The sequence below is a fragment of the Delphinapterus leucas genome, chromosome 18, assembly GCF_059928025.1.
Source record: "Delphinapterus leucas isolate spDelLeu-1000000601 "Yukka" chromosome 18, BTC_Dleu_Yukka2, whole genome shotgun sequence".
NCBI lineage: Eukaryota > Metazoa > Chordata > Mammalia > Artiodactyla > Monodontidae > Delphinapterus > Delphinapterus leucas.
Window position 1 is genome coordinate 74,067,977 of NC_143146.1, and position 18,312 is coordinate 74,086,288.

An 18,312-nucleotide genomic window follows, 5' to 3' on the forward strand; every position below is an offset into this window, starting at 1 on the left:
TTCCCTCAGCTGTGTCAGGGCTGCAGTAGTCTGCTGAAAACAAGCCATCCACCCCATGTGCATCTCAGTGTCTGATTCATCAAATGATTATAAACTATACTTGGAGTGAAGAGCCAAGGAATGGGGAAAATATAGAATATTCCAGAATGTGTAGGATTTCCTAATCAATTCAGGCTCTTTCAAAAGTGTTTTCCTTTCAGCTGCATTAAGCAGTGTTGAACCCAGGAAGGAAACATGCTGATGCTTCTAATTCTTAGAAGTCCCGCAATACACAATGAGATGGGAGGAAGAGAAAGCCTGTGTTCCTTAGCAACCAGCGCAGGTTCAATGGCTGCCTGGGGGCCCCTCAGTACAAGGCGAGAGATGACGAAACAGAGGGCGCAGCCCCTCCCAGCCCCCACTGCATGCACCTCCAGACCCAGCCTCATCTTGAGCACCAGGAGTGTGCTGTCTTCCACACTTCAGGTATCAAGGGGTACTTTGAGAGGGATGGTAGTTTCTCCTACAAAACTGGCTGGGAGAGTTTCTGAAAAAAAATAGTACGTATACACACAGACAACGTTTTCTACCTCAGTCATTAAATACAAGAATCTACTATACAAAATAATTTATTGAAAACAACCAGTGAATTCTTGACTCTTTGTAAACTCTTTAGCGTCAAGTTTCAAGTTGTCTTTCGGGGCTAATGCACATGACAATGAATTTAAGAAGGACAAGGCAATTTTCAATCCCATTTTCCAATTTAAAAAAATCTTAGTTAATATAATACAAGTGTTTTGGGGAAAAAATTCTACATTGCTATAATGTAGTTAATAGAATTGAGCAGTTAGACACACACAGACTTGGGGAGTAGTGTCTCTTTGAGGAGAATGTTTATAAAAGTTCAAAGTTCTGCTGAACTTAGATGGCTCAAGGAACAAGTCAGCCGAAACTGCACAACTGTGCAAGCAAGGCTTTACATTTACTTATAAAGCCCCGAGATGCTTCCCTCGTAACTGGCAGAAGTCATAGACTCTGTTGCAGTGCAAACATCCTTACAGACGCTGAATTCAACAGCACAGGAGGGACCACTAGAAAGGCTGCAGAGATGGCCCAAGGGTAGGAACCAGCACATGGGGACTAAACGCTACAGGAGGAAAGCCCAAAGCATGGAAAATTCCATTACTGATTGATCCTATCTTTAGGTTTATATCATACCATGCAAACAGTACATCAACTGCCAAAAGAAAGAATCCAGAGAGGATAATACAGTTGGTGATTTGGGCATCAGAAACCAGCTGCAAGACAGTCAAGAACTAGTGAACTCTGAAGTCCCACTTCATTATTCTGACTTGTAAATTACTTACAAGTGGTGGTGTTAGCCAAGAAGGGAAATATGGAAGCACGTTCTGGAGCCGACGTTTCACTGTACCTTTCACGAAATATCAAGACACAACACAATCCTCTCCTGTCCCTTTTCACTGCTGTGCTTGAAGCAGCTGCACATATTAGAATCATCTTGTCTGCTACTGAAATACCACCCATCCTTAGGGGTGGAACAGCAGCTGCAGTTTAACTGGATGGAGCAGTGCTAATGAAGAGTTCAGAACTGTGTTAAAAATGGAATAGGTACCCAACCGAGACAGCAGGGAAAATTCGGAGAAACAGATCGTGCTGATTATACAAACAGCATCATTTGGCCTGCTCCCAAGGTGTGATAATAGGCTCACAAAAAAAGGGCACTGCGTTTTCAATACAAATGTTCAGGACCACACTTTCACGGCTCATTTGAAATATCAACCCCCTAAATTCACAATTCTCCCTTAGCATTTGCTTGATAGAAATCGGGCCATATGCTAAACTTCTGTATTAATTCCTACACAGTCAGTGTTCCCAGAGAGGCCTCAAATCCAAGTATTTACAAGGCTCTTTTTTACTATAATAGGCAAGGAAAGAAACCAAAATGAATTAAAATGTTCAGGTAAAGATCCATTAAATATAATACTATATTATGAAAATGTAAGGGAAGTTTCCTGTTAGAGGTCATCTAATTTAACATTATCATATAAAGCCAAGGAAATTATGGTTTAGAGAGGTTAATAATTTGCCTTAAACTAAATAGTTACCTGACTTTTTTGGGGGGGGGCGGGGGGGAACATTTAATTCACAATTATATTTCTCCCCCACCCCACCCCCCGCCAGAACCTGGATGGCATGTTTCAGTCATCCTGGGGAGAAATTAGGAGGGGATAGACCATAATTATGATACTTCAGCCCAAGGTCATTACCTTTGGAGTATAACATTGCAAGGACCAGCACCATAGTGTGTCTACAACTGTGTTATGAATCACACTAGAAGACCCCACCCAGTGATGGTTTGCGGGAAACTGGGTCCCGGCTGCGTTCAGGGGTAGGTGTAACTGAAACTCACTCAGCCTGGAAAATGTTACTTGAAGCCACTTGCTGTAATTGCTTAATCATATAAAAATGAAAACCTATTTAAAAGTACCTAAACTATTAACTTCAAAGCAGGATAGATCAAAAGCTTTTACTATGGAAACTGTGTTTCATGTTGGAGAACAGTGTGGGACAGTGGGAGCCAGCACCACTAGCCACCTGGGTGCTCTGGACAAGTTAAGTACCTTCTCTGAGTACGTTTCCTGTCCGTAAAATGAGACTGAGCCCCGGCTCACAGATGCACTGCAAGGATTGAAAAAGATGAGAGGTACAGAGGGCTTTCTTTGCATTGATGTTTCTTAGGAGGGACAAGTGTTCATTTAGGTATCTGAATTTGCCAGAACAAAACTTTTTTTAATCTCAGTATCTCCTCTTTTCATTTATACTGTAAAGAAAAACTTGCAGAATGTTAATTTTTATCTGTTGCATAATTCTGTTTTGATGAAAAGCTGAGGGGTTATTTATCAGTGCAAATAATATAAAGGAAATTCTATCTTCCTATGGTTAAGTCAGAGGAAATTTCCTGTATCTAATGACAGGGAGATGGGCAGAGCCCCAGTCAGAACAGAATTCCCTCCCATGACCTATGAAACACATGATCAGAAACGAATTACAAGAAAGCGTCCTATCTCATATGCACAAAAAGAAAGCCAGTAGTCCCGGCTCTTTGGCTTTTCAGAGAGTTGTGTGCATTCGGGAACTAGGTCTGCTCTGTGCAGAGTCAGCAGCTGGGCAACTTCCTGGTGGATGTGACCAATACAGGGACAAGCTCTGGAAAGTTCAAGCTTGAGAGCAGAATCTCTCACCTGAAAAGTTCAGACTGAGTAGAATTACCTGATACTTGTTCTACTATTATACATTCTCTACCACATCTCTTGATTCTCTTAGAAGAGGGATCCAGCAGTTCCCACTTCCTAGGTTTGAACCAAGGACATGTTCAAGTCACCTTAGGAAAATGAGGAAGCGGCCACAGTGCAGTGGAGAGAGGATGATCCCAGTTCTGCCCTTACTGACTCTGTGATTTTTCTTGTCATCTTGGTTACACCATCTATAAAATGAAGGTATTTCTACTACCCTTTCAGAGTTTGTATGGGGATCAAACACAATCATATATATAATTACTTTGTAGCTATAAAGCACTGAACAAATGTATTATCTTACGAAAAATTTTAAATGGGTCTATAGTATCGATTGTTATATTGTTAACTAAAACACAAAAATACCATATAATAGTATGTATCATGAGCACAGTGATTAAGAGCAGAACATACGATCTCACTGACCCTCAGAAGAACCTTTTCAGTTATTGTCCCCTTTGTATGTGTTAGACCACTAAGGCTAAGGGAGGCTGCCTCGTCCAGGGGCAGACCATCAGGGGACACCTGATCTGACCTGGACATCTCTGAGTCCTCTCTGCTCACACATACCCTTACTTTATCCCGTCCAGAAAGATGTCTTCTACCTTTTGAGGATGATCAAGTGCTGCTTTGGCATAACATCGGTTAAAAAGTTAACGTACTTAAAGATGATGCCAATGAAGTTTAATAATATGGAAAATGATATCTTCATGAAGCGACTATTAGTAAGCCTATATCTACGTTCTTGACCAGATAGTCTGTAACTCAGTGACTCTTTTCATGGTTAAGTTTTATAGAAAACGGTCCCATTTCCAACATGTTTCAGCCTGAATTTAGAAATAAACAAGGATTACGGGTCAATAGTTTTGTCTCTCAAACTGAACTCTCTGGAGCACACGCTCTGGCAAAGCTTTCCTGTCTTCCTGCAGGGGGTAACACAGGCAACATCATGGACATAAAAGCTGAACCTCAGGGGTCGGGCTGTCTTCGGTTCATTCCACTCGCTAGCCGTACAGCCTTAGGGCGGTTACTTAACTTCTCCAGGCCTCAGTTTCTTTCTCTATAAATGGGGAAACACCATCTGCCTTGAAGGAGGTGTAAACTGGTTTGTCCACCTGCCTGGTCTTCTTACTTCACAGTCACAGTTGCGTGTCTGCTTCTGGCTAGGAATAAGCCTAGCAGTAAGCCTAGCTGGATTCTTCACGTCCGGGCTTGTTCTGAAGCGCACTGCTCTCAGATGGCGACCAGCTGATTACAACAAGGAAACAGAAGGGGAACCTTTGGCGTGCTTGCTGCAAGTCTGGGCAGCAGACAGTGGCGCACCTGCAGGCTGATACTCCTAAAGACTGACATTTTCAGCAGAATCGTGTTTTTTTTTCCCTTCCAGTTTTATTGGGATATAACTGACATACAGCACTATATAAGTTTAAGATGTGCAGCATAATGATTTGATTCACATACATCATGAAATTATGACCACAGTAAATTCAGGCAACATCCATCATCTCATATAGATGCAACATTAAAAAAATAGAAAAAAACATTTTCCCTCGTGATGAGAACTCTTTAGGATTTACCCTCTTACCAACTTTCATATATAACATACCGCAGCGTTAACTGTATTGATCGTGTTGTACATCACATCCCTAGTTCTTATTTATCTTATAACTAGAAGTTTGTACCTTGACTACTTTCATCCAGTTCCCCCTCTCCTCACCTCCTGCCTCTGGAAACCACAAATCTGGTCACTTTTCTATGAGTTTGTTTGTTTGTTTTTGAAGTATTATTGACCTACAACACTATGTTATTTCCTGGTATAAACACAGTGATTTGATATTTTTATACATTTCAAAATGATCACCATGATGTCTAGTTGTCACCTGTCACCATACAAAGATATTACATAATTATTGATTATATTCCCCACACTGTACATTTCGTACCTGACTCATTTATTTTGTAACTAAAAGTTTGTACCTCTTAATCTCCCTCACCTATTTCTCTCCCTTCCCCAGCTCCCTCCTCTCTGGCAACCATCTGTTTTTCCTCTCTATCTATGACTCTGTTTCTGTTTAGTTATGTGTGTTCATTTGTTCTGTTTTTTAGATTCCACATAAGTGATTTCACACCGTATGTCTTTCTCTGTCTGATTTATTTCATATTACCTTCTGGGTCCATCCACGTTGTTGCAAATGGCAAGATTTCATTCTTTTTTATGGCTGAGTAATGTTCTGTCACGTACACATACATCTTCTTTATCTGTTCATCTATCGCTGGGCACTTAGGTTGCTTCTATATCTTGGCTATTGTAAATAACGCTGCAATGAAATAGGGGTGCATGTATCTTTTTGAATTCGTGTTTTTGTTTTCTTTGGATAAATACCCAGGAGTGGAATTGCTGGGCTGATGGTAGTTCTATTTTTTAATTTTTTGAAGACACTTCATACTGTTTTCCATGGTGGCTGCACCAATTGACATTCCCACCAACAGTGTGGGAGGGCTCCCTTTCTCCACACCCTCACCAGCACTTGTTATTTCTTGTCTTTTTATAACAGCCATTCTGACAGGTGTGAGGTGATATCTCACTGTGGTTTTAATTTGCATTTCCCTGATGATACGTGTTGTTGAGCATCTTTTCATGTGCCAGCAGCAGAACAGTTTGTAATCATAAGGCTCTAGAATCCCCGTTTTTCCGCATCCATTTAATGACAAAGTACAGCCTTTGCCATGAAAACAAATAAACAAAAAACAGGAAAACAACTGTAGAACCAAGTCCCGAAGGCTTAGATCACAAGCTCTGATGGAGAACATAAATCCAACTCTTTTACTTTGATAGACACTGAACTTGATTATACTTTTTTCTTCATCTTCAGGGAATGAGATCATTGACACTTATATCCCCAATTAAATATTAATCGCTTTTGAAGAAAAACCCTGTTAAGTATTCTAAACACCAGGATTTATGCTTAAGTATGCAGAACAGAGTAAGCAAGCAAGCCAGGATCTGAAATAACTTTAGATGAGGAATCTCAATGGTACGTAATCCTCATCTTGAAACCTAAGCTCCAATTAAAATTCATTCTGAAATCCCATATAATTTACCAAGCATGGTGGTGAGAAATTAAGAGTTGTGGACCAAATGCTCTGAGGATCCCAGAGAAAACTGAAGAGTCTGTGCATCTTATTGTGGAGCTAATGTGATAAAAATGGCATAACAGATGTCAAGTTATAGAATGCTTCATTTAATTCTCTGTTTGGTCTTATGATATGCTGACTTATATAGTAAGAAATATATGTTTGGTTTTCCTCCCATTCCTGACACAGAGCTCCTAAAACCATGGGGATTTCCTAATTGATGAGAGCTATAAAGCTGTCTTTTGTTTTGATGAGGTGATTTTAGGGAAAGCCCTGGGTAACCTAAGGATGGGGGCTGGTCGCCAGGATAACCAACCGCTGATTAGAGAGTTGGAACTTTCAGTCCTATCCGCAGACCTCTGGGGAGGAGAAAGGGGCTAGAGATTGAGTTCTACCACCAATGGCAATGATTTAATCAATTATGCCTGTGTAATGAAGCCTCCATAAAACCCCAAAAGGACAGAGTACAGAGAACTTCCGGGCTGGTGAGGGCGTGGAGATTTGAGGAGAGGTGGTTGCCCAGAAAAGGCATGGAAACTTCACGCCCCACCCGCCCCACAGTCCTTGCCCATGCACCTCTTCATCTGGCTGTTCATCTGTATCCTTTATAATAAACTGATAAAAAGTAAGTAAATGTTTCTCTGAAATCCGTGAGCCACTCTAACAAATTAACTGGGCCCAGGGATGGGGTCATGAGAACTTCCGGTTTACAGCCAGTAGGTCAGAAGCACAGGTAAAACAACCTGGATTTGCAGCTGGCATCTGAAGTGGGGTTGGGTAGGTGCAGTCTTGTGGGACCGAGTGAGCTCTGATACTGCCTCCGGGCAGACAGTGTCAGAATTGCACTGCTTGACGGATTGCTTGATGGTGTTGGAAAACGCACACTGGAGACCTTTATGTGCTATCAGGCCATAGAAAGACTGGGATTTCTGACAATTTCCAACCAAAACAAAGTTCGTTTTCAATGGCAAAATAAACCTATGCGACTCTACATCAGTTCACCCTATTAGATTTTATGTTTTGAAATATTATTGTCCAGTGAACTCCCCAAATCTGAAACCATACAGTAGGTATGTGAAGTAGAGCAGGTGCTCACAGAGTCAACAGCGGCTGCCTTGGGGGGTCAGTGCTTATGACTATGAGATGCACTCAATGGGAACCACTTCTGGCCTTTCAGATCCAAATAAAACAACATGGCCAACTTTTCTTAGCTCAGGTGACTTCTCTGGACTCCCCTACCACCTGGTCGATACATGTGTAAGATGTGAGTGGTTCCTACTGTGCGGGATACTTGGTTGGGACTCCATCTCTGCCTGCTCTGGTCATGACCACCTTTGCTTAGTGAACTCCTCCCTGTGGGTCCCAGCATGTTGTCATCTCCATGTGGACAGAGTATGCAGCTAAAGACATACAACTAACTACAAACTTGTGGTTTTCAACCCCAAAGCTTATAGTTATTTCAGCATTACAAATTCAAATTCAGCTCTTAGGATATTCAGTTAAAAAATACAGAGTGTCCATCTTCTATTCATTCATGTGATAAATATTTTTTGAACACCTACTATGCTTCAGGCACTGCTCCAGGGGCTATAGAGACATCGGTGAACACACAGACAAAAGTCTCTGCCTTCATGAAGCTTATGTTATAGTATGTGTGTGTGGCAGGGGTGGGGGAGGGATAGATAATATAGAATAAATGCAACGAATAGGTGAATTCAATAGGGCTATATTTAAAAAAATACTGCAGGGTGTGGGTGTTGGGGGAGGGACTATGGTTTTGAACAAGGTGGACAAGTTAGAAGAAATGACACCTTTCCTTTAGTCCTGAAATACACAGCTCTTTGGTCTACCCTGGTTGCAAACTCTGTGAAGGCAGGAACCAAAGGAGATTCATCTTTGTATCCCTAGTGTACCTGGTCCATGGCAGGACTTTAGAATAACTGCTGAAAAAAAAATACATATATTCTGTATTTTTCCAAAGCAAGGCTACTTGTAATAAACGGTATAGATTTATCAGACAGCTGGCCAGGAAACGGATGTAGTATTTGGCATTGACAAAACAGCACGCCTTAGAATCACATCCTTGGAATTCCACCTCGTGGTACCCAAAATAATAATTCTACCATGTTTGTTCCACTAGAATTCTGTGGGGACAAGATCCCCAGGATAATGCATATCACCCTTCCGTATACTTGTTACTGCAAAATCAAAATGTCCTTTGAGCACCCTTAAGTGGGAGATGTGCTGCCTTTTATTTTAGACCAATAGGAGAAAAGATAACAAATGTTGCATGGGATAGAGGTGGTAAGGGATGTCCGTATCCAGGGCTCTTGGCAATATAGAGAAGACATCAGTGAGATGGAGTATAAGGTATGGCCACCTTCACTGAGGTGCTCCACGACGCTCATCACCTCAGCTGTTCCTCCCACTGAAGCCACAGGACAGGCATGCTTCCTTGCCCCACTCAAGAAGCCCTTTTCTCCTCGGAGCTTATTACTGTGGTGGCTGAGTGTGTAAGTGTCAGCTGATAAGTGTACAAAATAATGTCAGTGCAACTGCAGTTTTCCCTCCCTGCCGTGGCAGCCATGCTTAGACACTGACGCTCAATCACGCACACACAGTCATTCATTCGTTCATCAACTAAGGACTGACAAGAGCCTACTGCATGCCTGGCATGGTTTTAAGTGCTGGGGATACAAAAGCAAACAAGGACAAAGCCCTCGCCCTCTGAAAGCCTACATTCAAGTGGAGTTAGAAATGGATAAATACATAATATTAACGTCAGTTAACAGTGAGGACTCTGAAGGAATGAAACCAAGTCAGGGGACAGAAAGCGATGGAGGTCTGGCTGTCGGCACACGTGTTATCTGGGGTTAGGCAGTCTCTGAGGTGGTCCTAAGGATTCCCCACCTCCTGGCATTCCTGCCCTTGTACAACCCCTTCCCTTCACTTCTGACAGACACAGCAGGGCAGACGTGATGGACTGTCACTGCTGAGATGAGGGTATAGAGAGACTGAGCTTCCATCTTGCGTTCTCCCTCTTCCCTGGATCTCTTGCTCTAGGGGAAGCCAGAAGCCATGGCGCGAGGCCGTCCCATGTGAGCAAGCTTGGAAGCCCATCACCCCCATTCAGGCCTGGAGACAGCTGCAGCCCAGGTGACACCTTGACTGCAGCCTTGTGAGAGGTCCTGAGTCAGATTCCTCCAGCTCAGCTCCAACCAGATTCCTGACCCACAGAAACGGTGAGAAATGTTTTTTGATTTCAGCTGCTGAGTTTTAGGACAATTTGGTATACGGCAACGGGTAACTGACACAGTGGTCAAGGATGGCCTCTGAGTAAGTACCTTGGAAAGAGACAGCCATGTAAAGATGCGGGGGGGAGAGGGGCTGGGGACATCAAGGGCAAGCGCCAAGGCCCTGAAACGGGAACAAGCTGGGCAAGTCTGAAAGAAGTGCGAAGGCCAGTGCGATGCAGAAAGAAGAGACAGGCAGAGACCCCCACGGGTAGAGAAGCACCCAGCCCTAGAAGGCTGCTGCTCTAGCCCCCACTAACTGCCTTAAGCAAGCGCCAACATGACAACAATAACAGTAAGAGCTAATGTTTGAGTACTTAAGTGTACTAGGAATCGTGCTAAGTGCTTTATTGCGTTTATTCTTCACAGTAACCCTATAAAGTAGGTATGAGTATCAGCTCAGTTTTATAGATAAGGAAACTGAGGCTCAGAAAGGCTGAGTGGCTCTCTCACATTTGCAAGTTAGGAAGCAGGAAAGCGGAGATTCAAACCAGGCCCTCTGCCTTCGGAGTCCTTACACTTCCCCTCTACACAGTACTGTTGAAAGAGGCCCCTAGAAAGAAAGCCTCTTTCACCCTTAAAAAAGAAAAACCAAAACCCAAAAAAAACCCCTCCAAACCCCAAAGTGTTGTTAAGCCAACTGGTCCAGCCCCTGTCTGATTAGATGCTCTGGGCAGCTTGATTTTCTCTAGGAGCCCTTTTGAGAGAATCGGTTTGAGGCATCTACAGTTGCTCTGAGGTCTGACCCAAGTCAGCATGGTAAACTTAGAAAAGCACACAGGTAGCTCTTCTTTTTGACATTTATTAAGAGCCTTACATAACAAACCTGGAAGTTACTGAGAATCAGTAGGTAAAATACCAATATATTCTATTTTATGCAGTTTTATGCTTAGCTGACATAGCTTGAGCCCTGAGCTCCTATCAATATTCAGATACCTGATACCCAAGCAGGTATCCATGTGCTATATATAGAACTTGCTTTTCCTTCCTACTTAACCTTTGTCTTGAAGCTTGAGGAAGACTATGAATATTCCATCAGAATCTTAATCTCTTTGTGAAAAGAGGAGAAACACAATCCATTTATCTTTGATTTTTATCTATATTCAGTTACATTAGGGGTGCTATTTTAAACTATCTTTTTAAAAAAGCAATGGCTTTAGCAGACTGATAACCTTACATACAGGGGTCCATAAATTTATATTATAGTGCTGCATTTAGCCAGAGAAAACAAAACAAAACAAAAAACAGAGGGCACTAAGGTTTTTGTTTTCAAGTTTTCACCTAGAAGAAATATGAATGAAACCAGCTTGTTCAACACAATTAAGGATATTATAGTAATAACATTAATAGCTAACCTTGATTGAGAGCATGCTATATGGGCCTGATACTGCCCTAAGCACTTTGACTATACTGTCTAAATTAAGAGTTACAACATCCCTATATGGTATTATTGTTATCCAAACCTTACAGATGAAGAATCTCAGGCACAAAGAGGTCAGACAGCTTGTCCAAGGTCACATAGCTAAAAAGTCTAGCACAAAGACCAAGACTCAGGCAGTGTGATTCTGACAGTGCAAGCTCTTAACTCCTACACGATACTGCCTTGCAGTTATCAGTTATTTAGCCTGAAAAGATGTGCAGGATCCCAGGCACAACCACTTCTGCTTCTAAGAAAGATATGCTTCTTTCAAAAATACCAAAAACAAAAGTAAGATCAACTCTCCTAATACACATACATCTATTAGCCAATCCCAAACTCCTACAATATCCTACTGCCCCGCACAATAACTCAAAATTCTTTATTATAATTATTAGGTAAGTACATATACAGATTAAAGACACATGATATGAATTTAGGCACTAATAAAAACTACACACACATACAAGGCTGAAAGTTTATTCCTTTAAAAAGGTTCATCATTTTGCTTTTTTCGTTGCTCAGTAATCTAAGTTTATCTTCTAGAAAATTCTTAGCATGTTCTCATTTTTCCTTGGTCTCTCTCTTTTCTCTGCTCACATGTCACCTCCTCAGAAAAGCCCTCCTCAACTAATCAAACTCTCCGTGCCTTCTCAAACCCCATGATTCTTTTACTTCCTGTTTACATCACTACCTTAATTACATTATATATTTATACACTTGTTTGTTTTCTACTTCTGATATTTATACACTTGTTTGTTTTCTACTTCTGCTGTTAGAAAATAGACTGCACGTGGGGCAACTCGTTCCCTGCTGTCCCCCTAGTACCTAAACCGTGCCTGCATCTAGCGTGTGCTCAGTGATTTTGCCGAACAAACGAATGAATGAATTCGATGCTCCCTTTGAGGAGAGCCACTTGGTGCAGGCAGAGAGCAGCAAGGGCCGGTCAGCTCACTGCCCCATGTCCTCTCCCCACCCCCACTTTCCACATCTGTAGCCCTGGAGTCTCGACCTTGTTAAAGATGTGAATTCTCACCAGGTAGGGGAAGGTGGTAAGGGTGGACTCCTATTATCAAGGACAGGTTTAGGAGAGGAGATGGTAAATCCTGCCTTACTGGTTTTGGTTGCAAGGGAGTGGTAGGAAAACAAAGGGCTGTGAAAGGCATGGATGTGGGGTCCTGCTCCACCTCTCTCACCTGTACCCCTACAGAGAATCTGCCTCCAAGTTATTTTTTTCCAGCAGGTTTCTAGTATCCATCCTTTTACCTCCACGCCTACAACTGTGCCCCCTTACATTACACCTGGACTGTTACAAATGCCCCCTAACTCCCAGCTATCTTCCGACATTTCATTCCACTCATTCATCCTGCACAGGTGTAGGACAAAAAAGCGAAACCTTTATGGCATTCCCTAGCTCGAGAATCTCGAATGGCTTCTTTACACCGGGAAAAAGGAAACCATTTATCCTGGAACACTATTTCTCTTATAAGTTTGCCTACTTCAGTACTCCATGAATTACTGGAAGGCAGGCTGCCCGATGGTTTTCTCTCTCCAGAGCCCAGGACAGTGGCTGGCAGAGTGGGTGCGCATGAAACAATCTTTGCTACAAGAGTGTCCCTCGCCAATTCCATTTTGTGTTCAGCAGATAATACCCTACACTGCACATCAGGGCACTTGGTCGTAAATGCAATCTGATTCCTTTTTCATGTGTACAGCTCTTGTCTGCCCTCTCCAAAAGCAGAGGGCTTTTTAGGACAGACTCATATTCTCTTATGTCCACCATGTCTCAGGACTGTTACCACTACTAGGTACATATGTGCTGTACAGAGATCCAAAAATCTAGATTTGGAAGGAATTTCATTATGAAAAAATAATACAGACCACACAGTAACTGTAATTTATAAATTTTCAAATGGCAAAAGAAAAACCAATGTTAAGAATTTGAGCACAGAAGGGCTGGATTTGGGGTCTTAATAAGTACCTGAAAGCAGACCGGTGGATCTGGGCAAATTGCCTAGAAGCCCAGTTTGAAGGATAGTACAAAGACTGTCTCTGACTCTGAATTTTCCTAACCGGAAAAGATGACCTTTGTCTACCTATAGTCTTAATAACATGTTTAAGGGAAAAAAGAAGGGTGGGGAATGGTGGGCCGTAGAATTTGGTGTGCTTTCGTATTTCCGGAAATGCAAGACAACTCTTCGGTTCAGAATGACACTGATAGGACCACTTTCTATGTAGACACCTTTTCACCTCCACAGAGATTTTGTAGACCCCTATGCATTATAACAACTAATTAGAACACTTAGATGTCACAGCTATATGCAATTTATAAATAGTTTGTAAAGTGCTTTGAAAATGGGAAGTGCTAGGCAAGTACTCAAATGATTATATATTAAAAGCCTTTGATATATAAAATCATTTTATTTAATAACTGGCTCTTTAAAAGGCACAGTACTTTATAGCTGAACAGAATTTCTGAGCTTGAACCATTGATATTTAGAGTGAAATGCTGTTAGCAAATCAGACACTGATCAAGTTTTTTTCAGTTTATATAAATAAATGTATGATTCTTCTCTATCTCCCTCACTTTTTCATTGACCAGTTCTGCCTTCCCTTAGGTTCCTGCAGACTTTTTGCAAAGATTCCTCCCACACCTCAGTGACTCATGGTTATCCTGCCTGCCCTGCCCTGTTTTTTCCTTTCACACATCTGCCTTGTCAAGGTGTTTTGTATGTTCCTGAGTTTACGGCTACACTAAACAGGTTCAAGACTGCATGCCACATCATCAGTGACAATAAATCCTTCTAGGAGCAATGAAGCCATGAGATATGGCAGGTGGCCACCAGTGGGTGCATCTCCACCAGTGGGTGTACTGTTATTGATAACTCCAGTCTACTATCACCATTCCACACTGTTATGTCCACTAATTAAACTTGGCTTTCATCTCCTGACAGGTCTTGGTTCATAGGCATTGAACTTCATTTAAATAATCCTGTTTCCTATCACCACCGAACTACTCATAGGCAGAATTGTAGAAGAGGCAAACAAGTGTTTGATTGTTTACCACTATGCCTTTAGGACTTCCTTACATCTTCAAGTGCTAATGTCCTCACACTGACATTGGCTTTCTCTTAGTATTACCCTGGGAAAATACTCCCTGTCCCTGCCCCATAACTTTGATCTTTCCCCATCCATTCCTCCTCCCACTTAATTTAGTCTCCGACGTCCTACAGTATATTTTCATTATTGGAAAACCCAAACTAAGCCATTCTTCTTGTACGAGTGTTAATGCTTAGCCTTTTTAGGCCCTAAACTAAGGCTGCCAGCTGCCCATCAACCTCCCCGTTAATTCCAACCCATATTTTTCTGTCCTCATGTGACTCATGCATCATTCTCCCCTCTTTGAAAGTCTTGGCTTCCACAACTCGACTGTCTACAGACTTTCCCACCACGTCATTGGTTGCTCTTTTGCCCAACCTTTAAATACTGAGCTTATTCAAGGCTTGGCTTGGCCCCTCTTCTTTATTTATTTAAAAATTTTTTTTTAATTCTTTGGCCTTGCCACACGGCATGTGGGATCTTAGTTCCCTGATCAGGGATCCAACCCTTGTCCCCTGCAGTGGAAATGCAGTCTGAACTACTGGACCACCAGGGAAAAGTCCCAAGCCCTCTTCTTAATCACATTCCAGTTTCTACGGATTTACTTCATCTTTATGGCAAGAACTCACGAAGTTTATCTCTATTTAAATCTCTTTCATGGCCTCCAACTCCTGTCTACAGATTACCTCATTCAACAGGGAACTTTGGATTTCAGTCACCTTCTCTACCTCCCAATCAATCCCCCCAACCCCCCACCAGGCTTCCCGTGTCAGTAATTTCGCCCCATACCTCGATAGGAGTCACCCTTCTCTTTCCTCACCTTCCACATCCAATTCCTGAGGTCTACCAATCTGTGCCAGTTTGGCTCTCAAACGTATCTCAAATCCACAATCTTTTCTCCATCACTAGCTTATGGCCCTTCCAGGCCACTTCAGCTCTTACAGTTTATCTGCTTCTACCCTGGCCTCTCTACAATCCATTACAACACGCTGTGATCAGTTATTCAGATGTCTTCCCATTGTACTTCCCAAAGTCCTTCCCACACCAGAGCTCTTCCCGTGGAGTCTATCGTAGGCCCTTCTCCTCCTTGCTGGCCCTGCTACAGATATGCACATCTTTCAAGACCTTTATTTCCTCACACCACCAGTGTTCTGCTTCAGGACTTTTGCAAGTGCTATCCCCCCAGAATGCCTTTTCTTTTTGCACAGCCAGCTCCTTCTCTTCCTGTGATCTCTGGAAGGTCCTCTCTGCTTCCGTACCTAAAGCAGATTCCCCCCTCAGGGTACTGGGGGGTGGGGGTGCTCAGGTTCAAAGGCTGACAGATATTAAGGGTGAATTAAGAGTCAGGTGGGGGTAGGACAGGTATGAGACACAAGGCTAAAGAGGTACACAGGGCAGCTGTTAAGTGTGATTCAGGAATATTTTAGGTTTTCCAAAAAAATCATTTTCCCCACATGCAAGTTTCCTCTTCCCTGTCCTTACTTTCTCTCAAATACTGTTCCTTTTAATGTAACCCTGGGCTATACTGAGATACCTACCCAAGGACTGAAAATATTATCTGGTCATCCCACTTTTCTCCTTCTTTAATATATTAGCATCCTGAAATTAGAGCACTGAACTGGTATCTGTCTTATAAATGCTACCATAAAGATGGAGCCTGATACCACCTAACATTCTCATGTGAAACCAGAATTCTCACAATTCTTTCAAATTATTTCCCACCCTTGCCCAATCTACCAGTCATAGCAAAGGATGCAGTTGTCTCATGAATTACTAAAAACATCTAGGAAGAGGCCAAGTCCTCCCTTCACTCCCACCTTTCTTGTCTAGACTATCCACAGCCTATCTGGGCTCATGCTCTATTGCATCTCTCCCTCGCCCCCAATCACAGGTGTGCATACACATTCCTTTCAATTCCCTTGATCAAAGTCCTTGTCTAGGCCTCTGATTATCTCATAGTTTCCTCACTTTCAATGTTGGTTCAATTAAAAGAAAAAAAACCCCACAGAAACCTAAAATAGTCAACCTCGAGGACAAAGGAACAAGAAGCACTCAAATCAGTTTAAATAAAAGAGGGAATTTATTAGAAGAATACAGTTTCTTGCAGGGACTCCAACAGCTGAAACGGGTTAAGAGCTAGAAGCAGGCCTTTCTGCAGGACAGATCATGTAATCACAAACGTTTACTTCTGGGTTTTGCAAGAGCACAAATAGAATATCCTAGTGGTCAGTCCTCCCTGTATAGTGCATAAGGGACTAGAATGTGGCTTCATTTCTGCTGGCTTTTTGATCCTTATATTCCTTTATGCTGGCCTCAAACTTGTCAAGCACATGCTGGCAGACATTCATGAGCTCAGTCAGGCCTCTCTGAAAGGGCTCAACAGCTGGAAGGGCACCTCGAGTCTGTATGCGCAAATTAATTTTGCTCTCTGAAGGATGGGTTGTAGTATAACCACAAAACTCCACTTCCGGGTTCTTCATGATCATGTAACGAAGAGAATTTCCTAGGGTATGGTCCTCCTCGTGCAATACAAATGTCACACAGTGTCTATCTGTCCCAGCTGCCTGGACCATTTCCAGGGCTGTCTTCCTCTCGCCTTCAGCCATTGGGGTCTTCAATCCAGATATTTTTCTACACACATATTTTTTATAAAAATGAGATCACACTGAATACGGTTTTGTAACTAGCTTTTTTTCATCTACTATATCACAATTGCAACACGTTATTACTCTAATGCACTCCAATTACACAGAACGATTAGCATTAGCCCTTATTATTTTCCTGCCTCCACGTATTCTACCAGTCAATAATTTATTGCCTCCAATTTCTCCCTCTTCCATTTGGCCGTCCACATGGCCACAAGGGGAGTGTCCTTAAAACAAAAAAGTTTGCTAAAATTTTCTTTTGGTAGGCTCACAAGAAAGGAATAGGATTAGAATAGGGTGGTTATTGCTAAAGGATGAAAAGGAAGTTGAAAGGCGTGGAAAAGCGCAGATTATAATAAAAATAGAAACTAAAGATCATCAACGTGCAGGGCCAACTAGGGCTTCCGTTTGCAGGAGGTAAGGAAATTAGAATGGAAAGTCTGAGAAGAGCACCAAGCAGGAGGGAGAAAGCGCCCAGCGCACAGAGTGGATCAGTTAGCGCTCGGCACAGAGGAGGGACGTGGGCCCGACCAACACACCACCCCCATCGCTCGGGGAACAGTGGCCTGGTGCACGTTATCTTTATTTGCTCTTCCTGTTCCAAATGGGGGTGGGCAGTTAGGGAGCTTAACTCTGGTCTCATAACTCGTGTTCCCTCCTTGATATCGAGTGTACTGAGAGTCTCCACTCAAGCAACCCAGGTGTCCCCCCCTCCCTTCCCGATCGGGGCCCCTCTCCCCGCCCTGGCGCCCACTGCTCCCTCCTCGACTGTCCTCCCAGCCAGGCCCTCGCTGCCAGGCCGGGCCGCGGAGGCTAAGGCCCCGGTCGGCCACGGGCTCCCGGCGCAGGGCGCGGCCAGCTCCTCCCGCCCCCCTCCTCGGCCGTTACCTCTCCAGCTCCTGGTCGTCTTCCATGGCGGGGGCGACTTCCGGGATCCTCAGGTGGTGCTGGCTGGCCGGAGGCGCTGCCCCATACCTCGAAGCGAGCAGGCGCCGCAGGAAGGAAGGACTGACGGGAGGAGCGCGGACGGAAGGAAGGAGGAGGAGCCGCAGCGGCGCGGCAGGGCCCGGCCACTGGGCGGGGCGTGGAGACTCCGCCTCGGAGCCTCGCCCATGGGCCCCGCCCCCGGCGCGCGGAGGGCGGCGGCCAGGCCTGAGCGGTTCACCTGCGCTCCCGAGCGAGTCGGCCCGCAGAGCTAGCCGGGAGACTGGTGCGGTCGGGCTCCTGCCCCGCCCCGAGGCCGAGACCGGCCAGTGGGCGCCGGAGCTCAGCCCTTGGCACCTTCCCTCCAGGTGATGGCGAAGGGGGCGGGGCCTTACCTGCCGCCCCCAGATCACCTTCCTTCTCGGTGCCAGGATCGGGCCTCTTTCTGACTTGCTGCTGGCCCGGTGGGTGACGGGATTAATCCCAGGAAGGACCTCACCTCCCGG

At 43.7% G+C, this 18,312-nt stretch overlaps 1 protein-coding gene across 1 annotated transcript; it reads right to left on the minus strand.

The window, feature by feature from the left end:
- Positions 1-4,662: 4,662 nt before the first annotated feature.
- Positions 4,663-18,263, minus strand: POLR1D (RNA polymerase I and III subunit D). Its single transcript, XM_022574540.2, has 2 exons — positions 17,771-18,263; positions 4,663-16,868 (listed from the first exon to the last, which is right to left on the minus strand). Exons 1-2 carry the CDS (start codon positions 17,794-17,796, stop codon positions 16,493-16,495), a joined length of 402 nt encoding a protein of 133 aa, XP_022430248.1. The 5' UTR covers positions 17,797-18,263; the 3' UTR covers positions 4,663-16,492.
- Positions 18,264-18,312: the final 49 nt, after the last annotated feature.

Bases quoted from the DNA above. Each gene is read 5' to 3' on its own strand.
- POLR1D (XM_022574540.2), bottom strand. From the start codon at position 17,796: ATGGAAGACGACCAGGAGCTGGAGAG. The intron at 16,869-17,770 runs GTAACGGCCGAG...ATATGTGTGTAG, and splicing joins GACGACCAGGAGCTGGAGAG to AAAAATATCTGGATTGAAGA.